The sequence below is a fragment of the Podarcis liolepis genome (genome assembly GCF_965112155.1).
Source record: "Podarcis liolepis genome assembly, chromosome: 9".
Classification (NCBI taxonomy): Eukaryota; Metazoa; Chordata; class Lepidosauria; order Squamata; family Lacertidae; genus Podarcis; species Podarcis liolepis.
This window is the reverse complement of record NC_139564.1, coordinates 37,166,174-37,184,963: the sequence shown is the minus strand read 5'-3', so window position 1 is coordinate 37,184,963 and position 18,790 is coordinate 37,166,174. Positions and strand designations below refer to the sequence as shown.

General features: G+C 42.2%; 1 protein-coding gene across 3 annotated transcripts in view; it reads left to right on the top strand.

Annotated features, from left to right (window-relative positions):
- The window catches only part of ZNF827 (zinc finger protein 827), a 116,516-nt gene that overhangs the window by 44,864 nt on the left and 52,862 nt on the right, over nt 1–18,790 (top strand). For all 3 annotated transcript variants that reach the window (XM_083519864.1, XM_083519863.1, XM_083519862.1), the window contains exon 5: nt 2,484–2,717. In XM_083519864.1, coding sequence (XP_083375990.1) covers nt 2,484–2,717 — 234 coding nt within the window. The remainder of the gene's footprint in view (nt 1–2,483; nt 2,718–18,790) is intronic.

The following is an 18,790-nucleotide window of genomic DNA, read 5'->3' as shown; positions in this document are numbered from 1 at the left end:
GCCATCTGCTGCACTGAAGATGGGGAGGAATGTAGAGAAGGAGGGGCTTGTAGAAAGAGTAGCCAATATGGTGTCATTGAGGCTTCCATAATCCCTGCCCATTGGCCATGCTGACTTAGGCTGATGGTGGCCACAATGCCCACCCATGCTTAATTGTCTTGATTTGCCCTAAATGTTGGATTTCTGGGGTTACAAAAACTGCTATTGGCAAACGTAGGATAGAGAGAAGATTTGTAAAGACGAATTGACAATTAAAGATGCTTAACAAATGCAGTTTGATATGCTAAGAGCAAGCAATTTCTACTAGATTTCTAAGAGGCACACTTCCTAGGGAATAAGTGCAGTATTGGGATTTACTTCCAAGTAAACATGCATTGAAGGGATGCCGGTGGCGCTGTGGGTTAAACCCTGCGATGGGGTGAGCTCCCGTTGCTCGGTCCGTGTTCCTGCCAACCTGGCAGTTTGAAAGCACGTCAAAGTGCAAGTAGATAAATAGGTACCGCTCCGGTGGGAAGGTAAATGGTGTTTCCGTGCGCTGCTCTGGTTCACCAGAAGCGGCTTAGTCATACTGGCCACATGACCCAGAAGCTGTACGCTGGCTCCCTCGGCCAATAAAGCGAGATGAGCGCCGCAACCCCAGAGTCGGCCACGACTGGACCTAATAGTTGGGTCCCTTTACCTTTACCTTTTAAACATGCATTGGATTACAGTGGTGCCCCGCAAGACGAAATTAATTCGTTCTGCAATTTTTGTCGTCTAGCGAATTTTTCGTCTTGCGAAGCATGAAATCTCATAGGAATGCATTGAAAATCAATTAATGCGTTCCTATGGTCAAAAAAAGTCCAAACAAAGCCAAATTTGGTACAACAACAGTTTATTAACTGCTCTTTAAAGTCACACATACTGTAAAGAGCAGTTTAAAAATTGAAGGGAAAATAAATTAACTTTATAAACAAAACATGTCTTTGTTTTTAGACAAAGAAAACAAAGTCGCGAGACGTTTTCGTCTTGCGAAGCAAGCCCATAGGGGAAATTCGTCTTGCGAGGCAAATCGAAAATGGAAAAACCTTTCGTCTAGCGAGTTTTTTGTCTTGCGAGGCATTCGTCTTGCGAGGTACCACTGTATATTGACATAAAATTATGAGGAACTGATAGGTGTTTAGAATTAGGATCACACTGATATCCCTTCCCCCTTTTTCAAACCCAAATCCAATCAAATGACTTGGTGATAGCAGAGCCTGTGGTGTCTGAAAGAAAGGCAACAAAAAGCATTTTAGGGGGAGAGGATAACAGAATACAGACAGAAGACAGTTTCACTCTTCATTTTTTTTATTTAGAAATTGATCTTTAGTGTTCAACAGACAGGAATAGTAAAGGCCCCCAATGAGCATTTTTCATGCAAAAAAAGGCCCATACGCTCATTTTATAGTGTCTTAACGAAAGGTCCTGAAACCTGACTTGTGTGCACTGTTACCTAGCAACATGTTATAAAGTCACTGAAGGAATGGAATATATCTGAAAGATGAAAATGTAAACTTGGTAGATATGTCAATGCCACACAAGGGGAAAGATGTTATGCTAAAGGAAGAAATTAAACCCATTGATCAGAGCAATGTGTATCCAGAATAGTGTGTGGAATTGTACATTTGACCAGCACTGCGATACTTAACAGAGTTCCAGCTCATAAAACAGCAGGCGATGATGTTTTATTTAGTGGGCTTGCGAAATTTACTAGCAATGTTTTAGGAGAGTATTTCCATTTATTATAATATGAACAACAGCAGAAACTTAGATGGAGCCTGAGGATAGTTCCCTGTCAGCTTTTTCTGCAAAATTGAACTTTATCCCCACTCACCCAGCTTGCTTTGGCCCAGATCGATGCATTGCGGGCTTCTCTGCAAACGAGCAAACTAGAAAGGGTGTAATTAAAGAAAGTAAAAAGTGCCAGGGCTAGACAGCTATATGTCTGATTGGAGCAAGCTGCATATCCTGCCGCTGCAGGCATTATTTGAGGAATCCTATGGGCTTGGAGCATGGGGAGCTCCCTCTTTTGTTCTGTGAAACACTTATCTCCATTGTCCCAAAACCTGACAAAGATTTTTTTTAAATGATGTAGTTCTGCTTCATGGATGCAACAGAACTCCAAAGGCAGCTTGAAGCATTACTGCCTAGGGAGGATCCTAACTTTTTGGAATTCCAATAGATTAACCAGTGGGATGAATTAGTGCTTCTTCCCCCAGACTGCATCAGAAAGTATATTCTAGGATTGGCATTCAGAAGGCATCAGCTATCTGGTTGCCTTTTGTGTAGGAATTTATCAGTACTTTTTGCCTCTTGAAGCCTGCCCAATTTGGTTTTCTGTCTAGAGTTCCCTGCCCTGCACCATCATCCCAAACTGTTCCCCATGACTCTTGTGAACTTGCTGTCTTCTGATTATACATTTACGCACTTCACTGAACCCTTTCCTCCCCTTCTGTTAACAGCTGCAAATCAAAAAGAACCCTTGCCTTCTACATTTAAAGTGAAAGATGAACCGAAAGATGAGGAAAATGCAAGTTCCACTTTTCCTAAATCTACTTACGTTTTTAGTCCTGAGCCTGAAACATCTTCCGCAAGCCTTCCCGAGGAGAATCTCAAGCCACAAGAAGTGCCGGCGAATGTATTGCAGCAGGACATGTCTGTCAAAGCAGCATCCGAACTTCTTATGAAGCTATCAGGTACCAGATTGGTTTTTAAAATATTCAGCTTTCTGGTTTTTAGTTGTGAAGTTGTCTGTTGCCTCGTTTTAGTTACAACAAAGAGGGCTTTAATGGCTAATTACTGTGATGCACTGATGTTGACTTTCTAACAACCACTATCAAATTATTGCAAAATATTTCTGGTTCCTCTTTGTAAGCATTTTGCAGTTCCATATTTGGGACAGCTACAGCTTTGGGATACCCTAGAGCATGGGTAGGCAAACTAAGGCCTGGGGGCCGGATCCGGCCCAATCGCCTTCTAAATCCAGCCCGCGGGCAGTCCAGGAATCAGCATGTTTTTACATTAGTAGAATGTGTCCTTTTATTTAAAATGCATCTCTGGGTTATTTGCGGGGCCTGCCTGGTGTTTTTACATGAGTAGAATGTGTGCTTTTATTTAAAATAAATCTCTGGGTTATTTGTGGGGCATAGGAATTCGTTCATTTCCCCCTCCCCAAATATAGTCCGGCCCCCCACAGGGTCTGAGGGACAGTCGACTGGCCCCCTGCTGAAAAAGTTTGCTGACCCCTGCCCTAGAGGATGCTGCAATTCAGAATGTAGGGACATCATACAGGCTTCATGTATCAAGTGTTGTGCTCTAAGCCTGCATCTGCCCCCAGGTGAGTGGGCTTGCTACTAGCCTCCCATATGTAGAACTGGGTAAAGAACTGTTGCTCTCCAAGTGTGGATTGTATGGTACACAGCATCATCCATGCACAAGAATGCGGTATCAGCAGGCATGAGGAAGCCTCAAACATGGGAAGGGGATTCCTAAAGCAGGAGTAGGGAAACCCCTGGGCTATGAGCTAATCTTGCCCCCACCCCAGGATTTCCATTTTCCACCTGTCAAACAGCTGGTGTCACTTGTGAAGTGGGGTGGCTGGGGTTCAATTCTGCCTTGGCTGCACAAACAAGTGCTTGTAACCGAAAGAGGATTTAGCCGTCCACTTCTCAGCTGATGAGGGTTTGCTAAATCCTCCTTATTTTGGCTGCACCAAACTCCCCATTACTCTTTTTGATTGAAAAAGCTAACTTCTCCAATTTGATCATTTTCCTAGAGGCAAATTTCCCAATTCATTAGCATTCTTCCGATTCTGCATGTTTAAACTTTTAGCTGCTTTTAATAAGTAATAAATATGGCTGCAGTCCTAACCATGTTTACTCTGAAGTAAGTCCCACAGATTTTACTGGGGCTTACTCCCAAATCAGTGGGATTAAATTTGCAGACTAAGTTATTTTTCAGCCTCCAATCTAAAAACATATTTATTTACAAAACATTATATACCACTTGATTGTAATAAAGCCTCTAAGCAGTTTATGAAGTAACTACAATGGAATCTTCATCTTCATTAATCTTACTTAGTGTTAATCTCCAAAGTACTTGTATTACTGGTCCATTCTAAATACAGTAGTACCTCTGGTTACGAACTTAATTCGTTCTGGAGGTCCATACTTAACCTGAAACTGTTCTTAACCTGAGGTACCACTTTAGCTAATGGGGCCTCCCGCTGCTGCCGCCCTGCCGCTGGGGTGCGATTTCTGATCTCATCCTGAGGTAGAGTTCTTAACCTGAGGTACTACTTCCAGGTTTGCGGTGTCTGTAACCTGAAGTGTTTGTAACCCGGAGTACCACTGTATGTAGCATATCTGCTTTCGGGTGTTTACATCTCCAACATGTTGTCTTTTCTTCTAATCTCATTCTTTTAATTATTTCTGAATATTTTAAGGTGGGTCTATTCATTTGCTGGCTCTCTCTTTCTCTTTCTGTCTATCCTACTCCGGCTTCCCCCATTTATCCAGAACATGTTGTTTGGATGTACTGTGTATTCTAGGTAGACCTATTATACGAAAACATTTGTAAACAGCGTGCTTGTCTTGGTAAGCTACTGATGACTGGGCAAGTCTGGATGTCTCTCAGGCTATTCCGAAAGATGAGGTTGTACCCTGCATAAAATATTCAGTATGCAATTATGCTTAATAGAGATTTTGAGAAAATTTCCAACAGCATACCTGGTGATATGAGGTTTATTTTTCATTCACAAAGCACAAGTATTTGTGGGTAATGTTTGAATATAAATATAGGAATAAGTTGTTGAGAAGAAGGAAAAAGCATGCCCACTTTCTGCTTTCATGAATAATAAGTATGAGTTTCTGGAGAGGGAGATTTTATTATTAATAATTCAGTTATAAAGAAATAAAAAATCTTATTTAGCATCCTGATGATATGATTAATTTTTATCACCAGTGATTAGAAATTTAATTCTTGTGACTATTGGGGAAAGCCTCTGGTATACACCATTGGAGGATTTGAAACAACAACAACAAAACGCCTTTCCAAATGGTATGAGGCTACCCTTGTACACAGCATTAGAGGAGGGGTTGCTACACTCATACTGGTGGTTGTTCTTTCTTTGTAAAAATCGCCAAGCAAGGAACCTGTTGAGCGGGGAGCATGAAAGCTTCACCTTGTTGGCTTATAGACAAGTGGTTTGCTCCCAAGTTCTGCCAAGATTTGTGGGCTCTGCTACGAATGCGGAGCATAATTTGTTGCTAGTTTTATATTAATATGGGTTGTAATGATTTTCTTCGAAATATATGCTTGTGCATTATGATGGCCTATCGGTCCATTTGCAGTTTAAATTAAAATGTTGAGAAGACACATATTAAATCTCCATTCCTTTTTGAGTTTTGAACTCACTGTATTGAAATAATGTATGATATAAATACATTAGCAAACCATTTGTCTTGTGTGTGTGTTTTAAGTAATTCAGTAAAAAAAATATGCTGATGGTAGTGGTGTTTGCTATCTAGCTCATCAATAAGCTGGAAAGGGAGCAATTAATAGGGGCTTTCTTACAGAAACCACAGCTGATCTTTCTTTGCAGGCTGACTGGTAGGATTATATTAACCTTCAGATTGAAATATTAGATTGTTTATGACTATGTATTTTCAATATAAAAACTTTTTTGACTTGTTTGAAATATTCTAGAACAGAAAAATACCTTCTGAGTGAGAAGGCTTTCCTTAGTTATATTCCCTATAATGTCTTTGTTCCCAGAAATTTTGAACTAGAGCTCATTTTTGGACTGCTATTTTAAATATTCACAGGTGTGCTGCTCATTTTTTTACAAAATCAGGACTTTGCTTACAGGTATATACAGAAGTAAACTATGCTGGTGTTGGATGTTTCCTGTGCAATTGCCTTAACAGAACAAATGCTCAGGCTTAAAAAGCCTTGCTGTTAATGATTTGCACTTCAAATTGCTGACAGTTCAGCCTGGTGGGGTGTTTTTTGTTTTTTTTTAAGTTTCTATGTTTCTCCTGACAATGTCTGCAAGTGCTTCTGCAATCTTAGCAGCAGCTGTCTCATAACTGTAGATGTCTTCTGTGGTTCAGAAATTCCTTCCATTCATCTTTATCCGATTGAGCCGAATCTATCAGGAAAACAGGCCTCCAACGGATTTGCCATTTCTAAGGATGGCTGCTGAGCCAGCAGCATTCCAAGGCCTGGTGATGTCACAATGCCCAGCCTAGTGATGTCATATGGTTACCAACTCTTGCAGGTGGAGGAAATCTCATACCAGAGCAGAATCCCAGTTGTAAAAGAAGAAAAATGAAAAATGTCAGGGGATAAATGGAAATGTAGGGGGAAATTGAAAAGCCCTTTGTGCAATATTTTTATAACATTTTAAATTAATATTGTAACAGTTATCTTGCTGCAAAATTCTGAGAACCAAGTTTTCATCCTAGCAGTATCCCTGTGTAGTATAAACCAGGGTTGCCCACTTATGCGTTGCCAAAACAGAGGACGTGCATCATTCAAAAAAGAGGACAACAATTTGCATAAAAATCACATATGATATATTATACAAACAGTCACAAATTTAGAAACAATATAATTTGATTAGGTGATACATACACTTCACCATACTGGGGAAAACCTGTGTGCCTGTTGACTATGCTGACCAGGTGCTGCTAACTGTTGATAGACAATTTCAAGGATCCTGCTCTCCCTTTTTATGGTCCGCCATCTTTAAAGCAGACTTGGACTGGACATTCAAAACAGAGGACTTTCCTCTAATGTAGGATATGTTGCCATCCTAATATACGCAGGCTTGTTGTGGAATGACATTGTAGCATCAGGATCTTTCTCAGCCTACACACATCTGTTTGAATGTCTGAAGATGGCCAACCCACACATACACTCTCTTCTGATGTTCAGATGAATGTGTGTAGATTGGGCACAGAGCCTCCTGCCACAAGAGTGCCACTGAATGCATGCTGCCTGGAAAGAACATCTGTAAAGGGCTTTATTTTGAATGAATATGTAGATAGCATAAATACAGACATTCATAAGGCTGTCTACCAGTTGGGAAGACAGTGGCCTTACTTGGTGGTGGTGGTGGTTTGACAACTGGCAGAAAAACAGGAAAGGCTGCCCCTCCCTCCTCTGCTCCAAAAAAAGCTGGATTCCTTTGTACTGAGCACCATCTCTAGGTCACCAAAAATGACAAGGGTTTGCCCCATGCTTGCTTACTTCAAGAGCTGGGAACTGTGGCCATTCCTCTCTTGAATACCAAGACTAGAACCTTCATCAAGCACAGCTGCCTTTTCAAAGTGATCTTTTACCACAATGTGTGTGTGTGTGTGTGTGTGTGTGTGTGTGTGTGTGTGTGTGTGTAAATATATATATTATGTGTGTATGTATTCACATAGTAAGAAGCGAAAAAGGGGATGGGGAGACAGCTTTTGATTTACGTTTGATGGAATAATATTCAAGTATACACCTTGATACATAAGTCACATTCACAGCAGCATTGTAACTGTCTGTAAGATAACTATTTGTCCAATATATATACTTGTGTGGTAAAGATTCAAATAGCAACATTATATAAGTGTGTAAGGTTATTTCAGCTGTTTACCAGACCAGAAAGGAAATAAAAATATACAATGTGCATCAGTATTTATTCAATAGTGTTTAGATTTCATCATCTCTGTTTAGATGTATAACACAACCACGTGGTGTTTCTGTTATTGTATTTATGCAAGCAGAGTAGCATGTGCTATTGAAACATTTTTTCCATCTTGAATAATTTGAACTAGCATAACTGTCCTTCCTACAATCCAGTCCAATAAAACAACAGAGGCAACACCCTCCCCCCAAACAGATGCTCCTCAGCTTGTTTACATCAAGGATGGGGAAACTCAGGCTCAGTGGCCAAAGGGGGCCTGCTAGGCTTGTTTATCTGGCCTTCAGAATTTCCCCTGGGCTGCACCCCTTAATGCCCCACCTTTGCACCCCAAGTGCTTTTGCTTGGTTGGAATTTGTCCTTGAAATCTGACAGCGCCTCTTGCTTGTCAGGATGGTGGATACAGTGTGTGTCTGTGTGTGTAAACAAGCCCACTGTACAATGTTAAAATATACATTCATTGCTCTACCCACTGTTGCCTCTGGCTTCTGACATGTGGTCCTCAGAAAGTTGCCCAGAAGGAAATGCAGCTCTTGGGCTGAAAAAAGCCTCCCACCTCTGGTCTACATGGATCATTCTTGCCTTGCATGTACTCAGCAATCAAGCACTGGGGACGGGGACACATTCTCCTAAAAGAAAGTGCCTTCTTTATTTTTTGGGAGAGGAGGGTTGAAACAGGAGTGAAATAAGTATTGTTTATGAATCTAATATATTTCATAATACCCAGAGCAGAACATAGTAAGAAACATTTTTTCTGAATATCTTTATCAACCTTGCAGGCCAAATTTGACAGGGGGTTAGGATCCCCCATATGCACCCCTTCCTGGGGAATGCTGAGCTAGATCTAAACCCTGCTCATCCACTGGTGTTTTCAAGAGGTTTACAAATAACCTGTGTTTCGTTTTAAAGGTCACTTTAGGCTCTCACTTAGATTCAGGGTCTCTTTACCTCTGGTTTTAATTCTTAAATAGCTAGAGTTACTGTTTCAAGTTTTTAAAGGTCAAATCCAAATCCTGCAAAGTTTACACTTTAATATATGTTATTTTATATATGTGTGGGTCTTATAGCACAGCAGGGTCATTGAGTCATTTCCTCTTCAGATACTCTTTGATGACAATAACACTTTGACCTTTGCTTTAAATGCATTGCAGAATGCAAAGATAGAAAGCTTAAGTTTTTTTTAAAAAAAGAGAGTAACTGTTTTCCTACAATAAGAGCTTTTTCTTACAATATTGTTGAATTGAAACATTCACCTCAGTGTCTCTATTATCTTCTAAAGAGGGTTGGGGAAAAGAGCATGGGAGATCTTTCAATTTTTAGCCATAATAAACCTTCCTAAGTAAAGCACAGTTCAAAACTCCCCAAGGTAGTGAAGGATTGATTTGTACATGGTTTTGCAAGATGGTATAATCCTCACTTTATCATCTATGTTTCTCAGAGAGGCATTTATCTGAAGTTGGCCCTATGTGAAAATGGAGGAACAGTATACCAGGAAAACAAGCTTTTATTCTGATGTAGAAAGGACTGCCATGTCAAGAAGGTGTAGGATTGCCAGGTCTTCTGAACCCTAAGAGTGTTATTGTGTTCTTTAGAGTTCTTCAGAGACTCTTCTGTCTGTTGAGATAATAAGAATGCTGAACACTTGTATGACACTTTCAAGTGTCTTAAGTGCTTCATGTGCATTATCTAGTTGTAAACCTTACAACAACCCTGTAAGACAAAGTCAGTATTATTATCTCCCCGTGTTGTTGAAGATGAAACTCAAACTAATAAAGTGTGGGTTGCCCAAGGTCATCAAGTGAGTTCATGGCAAGAGTAAGATTCAAATCAGTGATCTTCTGATTCATAGCTCCATCTCTCAGCCAGTACACTATACCAGGTCTCCAAGGTAAATGGAGCAACCAGAGACCGACCAACCCTGGTCTATGGTCCTGATGAGACCAGGTTCCTAGTGCAATCCCCAGCATTTCCAGGTAGGGCTGGGAATTTCTCCTCTCTGAAACCCTGGGAAACCTCTGCCAATCAGTGTTGACAATACTAAGGTTGATGAACCAATGATCTAACTCAGTGCAAGGTAGATATTTATGCCCCTTTATGGTTGTGATTCCAGATAGATGATTGTCCCTCTATGGCAGTGTTTTTCAACCACTGTTCCGTGGCACACTAGTGTGCCGCGAGATGTTGCCTGGTGTGCCGTGGGGAAAATTAAAAAATTCGAAAGATTTTTTTTTTTTAAAGTCAAATTTTCGATTGGGGCGCCGTCCCCGGAGGGAGGCGGGCGAGTCGGGCGGCGAGAGGCGGGGCGGCGGCGGCGAGGAGAGGCCACCCAGCGCAGGGCTCTTGCCGTCTGCCTGCCTGGCTGCCTGCGAGCTCGGCGGGCAGCGCCTCCATCCGCAGCGCCCGCCTCGCGGCTCTCATTCCCTGCCCCTGCCAAAGCTCACCCAGCCAAGCCGCGCTCTTCTTCCTGCCTCGCTTTGCTGCCTCCTCCCCCCCCACCCCAAAGCTTGGAGGTTCCCCGGCGCCGACCCGCAGGTTTGACCCCCTTCTCACACCTGTTCGCGCTCCTTGCACGGAATGGGGCGGATGGGGAGGAACGGGGCTCGCCGCTGCCTCCGCTCGCCCTCCCCCCCCTCCGCCGGCGGTCCCACGATTCTTGGCTTTTTGGCGGTTGGCACAGAAGGAAGGCAAGGGGGAGAGGAAAAAATTGAAACTTACACTTTCGTGCGTCCCTCCCGGCGTGACGCTGCGCGCTGACGTCACGGGGCTGTAACGTGCCCCACATGGTGGTGTGCCTCCAGATTTTTTTCATAAAACAAGTGTGCCTTTGCCCAAAAAAGGTTGGGAAACACTGCTCTATGGGACACTAAGGTGGTTTAGTCCCTGTGTGAGTATCTTTAAACAACAGGAATTGCCAGGGGGTGTGTTCAAAGACAGAACATGTCAGTCAAATCAGCATCTGAGGTTCTTAGCTGGCAGATAGTTGATTCATTTACCACATCACAAACTTATGCATCCATCATTGCAAAGACCAAAGCCCTCTTGGGTGTTCACTCCTGGCAAGTCCTGTCCCCTCTGGCACTTCACCTTGCCCATCTTTACAGCCAAGGGCTTTCTTTGGAAGCAAGAAGGCTCTTCTAGTTATGGGGGACCACAGCAAGATTCAAATCAGGGTTCTTAATTGCTTGGGGAGCCTTAGTGAGGAAGGTTCCCTGCTTCAGATGAATACCTTTCAGCTCAGGAGGGGCTGTAAAGAGAAGTGATGTGCTAGCAAATGTATTGCATCCCACACTCAAAAAAGGCTGTCATCCCAAGAGTATCTGGCACTGTGAAACAGGGTAAAAGAAGGCATACCCACTCACATTGCATATACTGGAGAGACGCAGTTTGGCACATCACCTCCTGGTTTGATCATTGATCACTGGCAGAGTGAGGCAGCTGCCCCAGGCAGCAAGTACCAAGGGTATCAAGCAGGCAGAACTATGTGTATCACATGACCTGCCTGCAACACTCTAAGCTAGTCTAGTGCCCTCAGGTGCAGTGGAGATTGGTGTCCCATTGTCAATATTGAAGTAAGATTCAGTCTAAGGCTGTGTATACACTATACATTTAAATAATTCTGGAAACTGAAGTACAGTTCTCAGTGCTTTATCCCTAGAAAAATAGGTGCTGGTACTCACCATGAAGTTGTTACAGTAAGTGCCACACTTTTTGACAACAACAAAAAAAAGATGTCAGTATTGCGTACCTTTGAGTACCCCTTGGGGGGGGAGCACTCATCGTCATCTTTTTATTTATGTGCCGCCTTTCCACAGTTAAAACAATGCTCAAGGTGGCTTACAATATGAAAAGATTTACATAATTACAAATCTAGCAAAGTCGTCATAAAATTAAATAAAACACATTAAAAACTACATAACCAAACTGAACAATTTCCACATAAAAATAAAGATACAAAAAGGTAATATCCATTAATATCAGTAACAACAGCAAAAACTCCCAACAAAACTTCCCCCAAAATACCCCAGTCCTTGCTGGGCAGCACTGGTTCTCAGCCCCCTTAAGAAACTACAATACCCATGATTCTTTAGGGGTGTATGCTTTAAATGTATGGTGAATACACAGCCTAATTGGCTTCTATATGTGAAATGGAGGAAGGGGGTGCTATCTTGTTATTTGCCTCAGGCAGCAAAATGCCTTGGGCCGGCCCTGTCTCAGTGAAACTATGGTGCAGTGGGTAGGAAACTGCAGATTCTGCTATTCCTTTTTCCCGTACATAATTGCTGTGTTACATTAATTTACATCTAATCTGTATGCTTGCAAATCTCCCCCCCCCCCCCGAGGGGAGCCATGACGCTAACAATGTGTACCTTCCATTGTAAGGCACTTGAAATCTAATAATAAATTATGGTGAATTCAGTTTATTATGTAAATTCCATAGTGTGCTGACTAGAAGCAGTTTGAATCATTTTATGGTGGATATTTTCATAGGGAGTTGCTTATGACTGGATGAGATCATCCTTTGGAGAGAGATCACATGGATTCTAAAAATTAAAAAATAATGTTGGCTTTTCTACTCACAGTGCAATTGCTAAAAACTAGCTCCCAATATTTTTGGCACACTAAATGACTGTGCTGAAATGTGCTGATTTGATAAATGAAGAATATTGCTTTGAGTGTTCCAAGAATATTACATTAGGCAACTCAGCTGATCTCAAATAAACCTTGTAGATGATGCACTGTTGTTACCATTTAATCCGTATACAGTAGTCAGTACTCAACTAACCCTATTTGGGCATGAGCTCCTCAAATTAAGCAGATGCTGAACTTAATCTGAGTGGGTCCTAAAATACATGACTTTGGCTGGATTATGTGCATTGTTTTCATGTTTAGGTTTCCTTAAAAAGGGGAAGAAACCTGAAGAGGAGCACAGAATATTGTGTAGTGCTCCTGAGGAAGATTCTCTTCTGAACACATTGGGCCAATAAGCAGTACCTTGTGTACCTAGATGCTTCCTCCCCTTTTCTTTCTAGATTGGGGCCTCTTTCCCTTTTCCTGTTAGCCCTTCCAACAGAACATTTCCACTGAACCACTTTCCCCTTCAATGCATTTGATGTACCTTTGGCAATTTTAATAATAAATTGGGGAGGCAATATGCATAGTAAATGTTTGCTTACTGATGTAATCTTCTTAAAACAGTGTGTTGTTTTTGGAGGATTTTAAAACCAGAATGGACCATTTGCTTTAAGTAATAAATGAGGTGGGATGCCTCTTCCTACACTTGACTATTTATCTCTTTTAAAAAACCTATTCTCTTGAGATTCTTGTTACATTATGACCCAAATGATTTTACAGTGTGGTCTTCATGACTAAACACTGTTTGCTACAGCATAAGCCTCTATGCATGTAGGCTGTCCTCTTTACCTGGAACTCTAAGCATGCTGGATTCAAGCTTACAGGGACCACCACTTCTGCATGTTTGGCAGTCTGTGCAAAGCTCTTTATTATTGTTTTATTGTCCCACCTTGTAAGGAAATCAGGCTGGGCACATATGGAGACCTGAGGCAGTTAGTGACCACAAATGCCAGCTGTTTATTAATAATACAGTCAAAAGGGGCCTGTGAGTTACACTGAAGACATTTGTCAAAAATGTGTTTGCTAACTTGCCTCAACTGACTGGTAGGCAGTAGCTGGTACTGCTTGCGCCACAGTGCTTCTTAGGGAGGATGTGAGCTGCGTCTGGAACTATTTGGCTTTTTAAATAACACGACTCCACTGGGGGAAAGTATATTAGTTCAGGGCACCTACAAATTTAGCATGTACTTATCCGTATAGTATGCTTTGAGACTGCAATCCATGACTGTAACTGGATTAATTTCACTGTACGGCAGATGTCCTGACCCCTACCAGATAAATCTATGTCTTCAGGGCAGCTTGACTTCCTCATGTAGGGTTGATTCATCACATCACTTTTATTTCTTCTTAGTTCAGTAGTGTATTTCATGGTGCTCCTGAAATATACTAAATATTACTTCATAAATGCAATCAAGTTAATTAATAGAGTTTGATTATCTTGAAAATTACTTTGAAACTTGTTTTTCCAGTTTCCTGCCAAACTTATATATTTTGCAGCTTTCAGCTCAATTCAGTTCATGCTGCTTCAGGCTACCAGAATAAGTCCCAAAGTGTTTTCCAGGGAGAAGAGTATACAAAACATAATATACAATAAAATATACATTAAAACAAAAATACATAGTAAAAGCCTTCATCCACATAACAGCCATCCAACAACATAAAATGACCACTACACTGACATAAGAATGAACACAACAAAGAAATGACCCAAAGCAAGACCATTGGCACTGCCCAAATGCCCAGGAGAAACAAGAGCATCTTTTCCTGGCATCAGAAGGATGACAAAGTCAGTGCCATGCAGGCTTGCCTGGGGAGAACACACCTGTTGGTTCTTGCTCCTTAGGATTCTCAAAGCGAGTCCCAGTGAGAAGATGGGACAAGCAGCCAACCAGGGTGAACAGGCCACATACATACATGTTTCAGGGACTCCAGAAAAACGAAACATTTATCAAAACACAATACTGCAGACTGGTCTGTGACACTAACTGAATAAGAGAGTTATGGAGGGGGTACATGTATGGCTCATAAAGCTGTCCACATCATATTGAAGAGAATCAGGGTTGGAGGAGCCATTGACAAAGTGCTGTCTGATGGACCGCCACCTTTCCCCCACCCCAGCACAGGGTTGTCTGGTATCTTCCTCCTTGATGAGTTCTCCAAAGGGAAAGGAGGAGGAAGCTGACAGGATGTGTCACCTATTATTTGAAGTAAATTTTACTCTGACTTACTAATTGCCACCCATTCACCCGTCCTTTATATCTTTGTACAGGTGTTGTTGTTTTTTAAAAAAAGAAAATACAATGTGCTTAGAAATTCTGAACATTAAACAGTATATAAATACCCGAAATAAATAAAATAAGTATCCAAGCAGGAAGATATTCGCAGGCAGGAATTAACTGTTGAATGACACACACATTCATTGTTACTTGGAGGCGGCTTTCTAATCTACCACCTGACCACCTTTGCATTTGTGCCAGATGCAACCTGTCTAGCATCTACAGAAGGCTTTTCTGTTTGCCATAAATTTTAATAACTCGGGGGCAATGAAAACATGATTAAGCAAAGAGTTGTCCAGAAGAACAATCAAATTTCAGGCATGTTAAAGGAAAAACAAAATAGCATTTCAATTGACTGCTACTCTAATGCTGGAGAGGTGGCAAACTGGAAATTAAAATTTGGCTGGCTCCAATTTGATAAAAATTATTCAGAGTAGGGTGAGTCATTAAAGTAATCAATCCAAACTCCTTCCTTATCAACTAAATAATTCATTTGCAGGTGAACTGACCTGCCACTCCTAGGAAGGAAATGGATATTTGCATAAATGGTAAACTCTGAGATTTGCTAGTGACAGTTTGTGGTTAGGGAGCAGAGAGCTTAACCGTGATTCCCTAGTCTGGAAGACATGCTAAGCCAAACCTGTGTGGTTTTTTAAAGCTAAAGTTTGGCTTAGCATGTTGTGCTGATGGTGATGTGGCTGAGATGAAGCTCAGAGAGAGTTCCAAGAAACGTTAGGGGAAAGGTCAAAACTTTTCCAAAGTGCAATCGTCATCAAAGGATAGATGCAACCTTTCTGTTTATGCAGTTTTCACACTGAAGATGGATACAAAAGTTATGCCATTATACTGGCACTGTCATATGCATGTGACACTCCTATAAAGAATGACCTTTTTGACCTTTCCTTGCTAAGCTCCAGGAACCACTAAAGATTTTGCATTGGGGGGGGGGGGGGAGATCCTATTAAAAATAGAAACATAACAATGCAGTAGAAGAATATAAAAATAAAATACAGGCTTCATTAGTTATCTTGTTATATCGCTGCTGACATCTGGTGACAATTAAGCAGTGTTGTAGAGCATATCCTGTTTTCCCATTTACTTACAGATATTTAATTAACCTGTTGGTGAGATACGTCTAATAAGGATTGTGCCAATTTTGGAGGGTTTTCGGTTTATTACTGGTGAAGGCATGCTGCAGAAAGTTTATTTCAGGCAGTTCATTTAACAGCTTTTTCCATAACAGTCACAGAAACCCAAAATAACATGAGTACCAATATAAGCCAAAAGAGCAAAAAACCAGCATTGAACTTGGACCAGGGAAACCTTCATTCAAAGATTTGTTCAGCCATAAAACTTACTGGGTAATATTGTGTGAACTGCTGTGACAATAAAACGTGGAGAGGGACCTGTGTTTGTCTTTCCCCGCGTTGGATGAAGGGTGGAATACATTTGCAAAAATTAAAAGTAGTAGTACTGATTGTGTAGATCAGCTAATGTATCTAATTTGGTTTAGAACCCGTGAATCAACTATCTAAGTGCTGAGAATACCAACCATTTAATTATTTTGGATATTTGTATATCACTTTTAAATAGTAAGTTCTTAAGTGGTTTACATAGTAAATTCTTATTACATAGTTACAGATAAAAACAAGAACTACTAAAAACACAGAAAAAATAATAATAAAAAGCAATTAAACTTGATAGAATATATATATATTCTGTGGGGATTATGTCATGTTAACTATGCATGCCTATGAAATACACAAAGCACACAACTACTTAAACAATAACAATGATGGGGAAATTGGTTTTTAGGGTCACTGCTCGCTACTTAAAAGACTTGGAGCACAGACCTGTGGTACAAATTTACATGGGATATGCATATGCTAATTTACCATATTTTTCGTCCCATAGGACGCTCCATCCCATAGGACGCACCTAGTTTTTTGGGTGGGAAATAAAGGGAAAAAAATTTCCCTTTATTTCCCCCCCAAAAGCAGGTCGGGGAAACCGAACCAGGTCGAGGAACAGTGGGATGGCGGCGCTGCGCCTCCCTGCTGTCCCCCGAGCTTGTGGGGCTGGCCCATGTCTGCCCAGCGCGAGGGGCGCGCTGCTTCAGGGCGCCCTGCCCACCGGGCGGCAGGCTGCTATCCGCAGCGTGGGGAGCCCTGCGGGGAACTCCTGCAAGGCTCCCCACGCTGCCGATGTCTGCCCGGCGCGGGGGGCGCTCTGCTTCAGGGCGCCCTGCCCGCCAAGCGGCAGGCTGCTATCCGCAGCGTGGGGAGCCCTGCGAGGAACTCCTGCAAGGCTCCCCACGCTGCGGATGTCTGCCCGGCGCGGGGGGCGTTCTGCTTCAGGGCGCCCCTTGCGCCAGGCGGCAGGCTGCTATCCGCAGCCTAGACATCCCTGCAGGAGGTCCCGCAGGGCTGCCTAGGCTGCGGATGTGTTCCCGAAGCGCCGGGCACTCTGCTTTCAGGGTGCCCGACGCTCCGGGAAGCAGGCTGCTATCCGCAGCCTAGACAGCCCTGTGGGACCTCCCACAGGGCTGCCTAGGCTGCGGATGTCTTCCTGAAGCCTGGAGGGCGAGAGGGGTCGTGCGCACCGACCCCTCTCGCTCTCCAAGCTTCAGCAAAAGCCTGCATTCGCCCCATAGGACGCACCCAGATTTCCCCTTCATTTTTGGAGGGGGAAAAGTGCGTCCTATAGGGCGAAAAATACGGTATTTGAAAAAATGCAGATTTAGATCAACTTTCAGAGTGGGGCTAAAAACAGATTCTGACTCCTGTTAGGACTTCATTGGCTCCTGGTCTTCTTAAGATAGTGAGTGGTTGGCTTTGACCAATACTGCATTCTGCAGAATGCCCAGATAAACTATCAGCAGAGTCAAAATAAAGATATAACCAAGTGTTTTAAAAAGAGGCGAAGGGATAAGAGATCTTGGAACTAGCAGAAAGTATGTATGCCTCCCCCCCACCTGGTCAGGCAATCTCTTACCAACATCCTTACTAGGTTTTCCTCTGGGATGGTTAGAGGTCTCTAAACCATCTAAAAGAGATTAGGATTAGCCAATGTTGATAGGCATGAAAGGAGCTGGTTTAAGGTATGGAGATGAGTTGTGTTGACATTAGTATCCAGTTCTTTAAATAATTACAAGTCACCCATCCCAACAAGGATACTGTGATATCTTTGTTAATTTGCTGATAAATGGGTGTTTTAGTTTTTGCCTTCTGTTTAGAGTGAATCAGAAGGGGAAACAAGCATTTTCAACCCAGGCCTGTAAAATTGTAGCTAGTTCTCTATTTGGCAAATGGACTTTTCTCCTCAAGCCTGAGTGTTTTTCCTCATTAAATATCCTGAAAGGCTGTTGTTAGTGGGAAATGTTCATATTCATACAGAGGTAGCATATTAATCACAATGCAATGTACTTTAAAGTTTATTAGATTCTGGTGGATAATCTGCCTTCAAATAGCTTTGAGATTACATCAAATATTTCAGATGACCTTCTACCTCTTTTATGCATGTGTATCTAATGAAAAAACATGTTAATTTGAAAGATGAGATAATTTGAAATAATGTTAAAGGGCAACAGTTTAAAATGTACTCAGCAAACTTCCAATGAGAACTTTAAACTAAAAGCAGTGACCCAGTACACAGTGCTTTGCTGTTACAGCTCTTTACTTATTCAGCCTACAAAGGCCTTCAAAGCTCTGGGAATGTCTAGACCTGAGTCTTCCGGGTGTGAAACAGACTGTTTTACATCACACCACACACTTCCTGGAAAGAGGTATTTTTAGTTTGGGCGGTTAATATTAACATGGTGTGCTTGCTGCCTTATGCCAGGCTTGTTTGGGGTCATATACAAAATGGTGGACACTGGATCCAGAACCTCTTAGGCTCCTCTTTTCACCCACCGTACTGAGCTCTGTGCATTGTTGAAGTCCAAAGGGTACTCTTTCACATGGTGCTCTATAAAAGGACACTACCCTTTCCCCCTTGCTGCCTTGGATGCTTCAAACTACTTCCCAGAAACCTGAGTGACCTCTTCCCCCCACCCCTGCTGAGGCCCTTCTGCACCATCCCTGAAGCCCATTGTCTGTGGGGAGGCAGGGGGTGGCCTTTTTCATTATGGCATTTCTGTGGCAACTCACTCCATGGAGAAGCTCACCTGATGCAG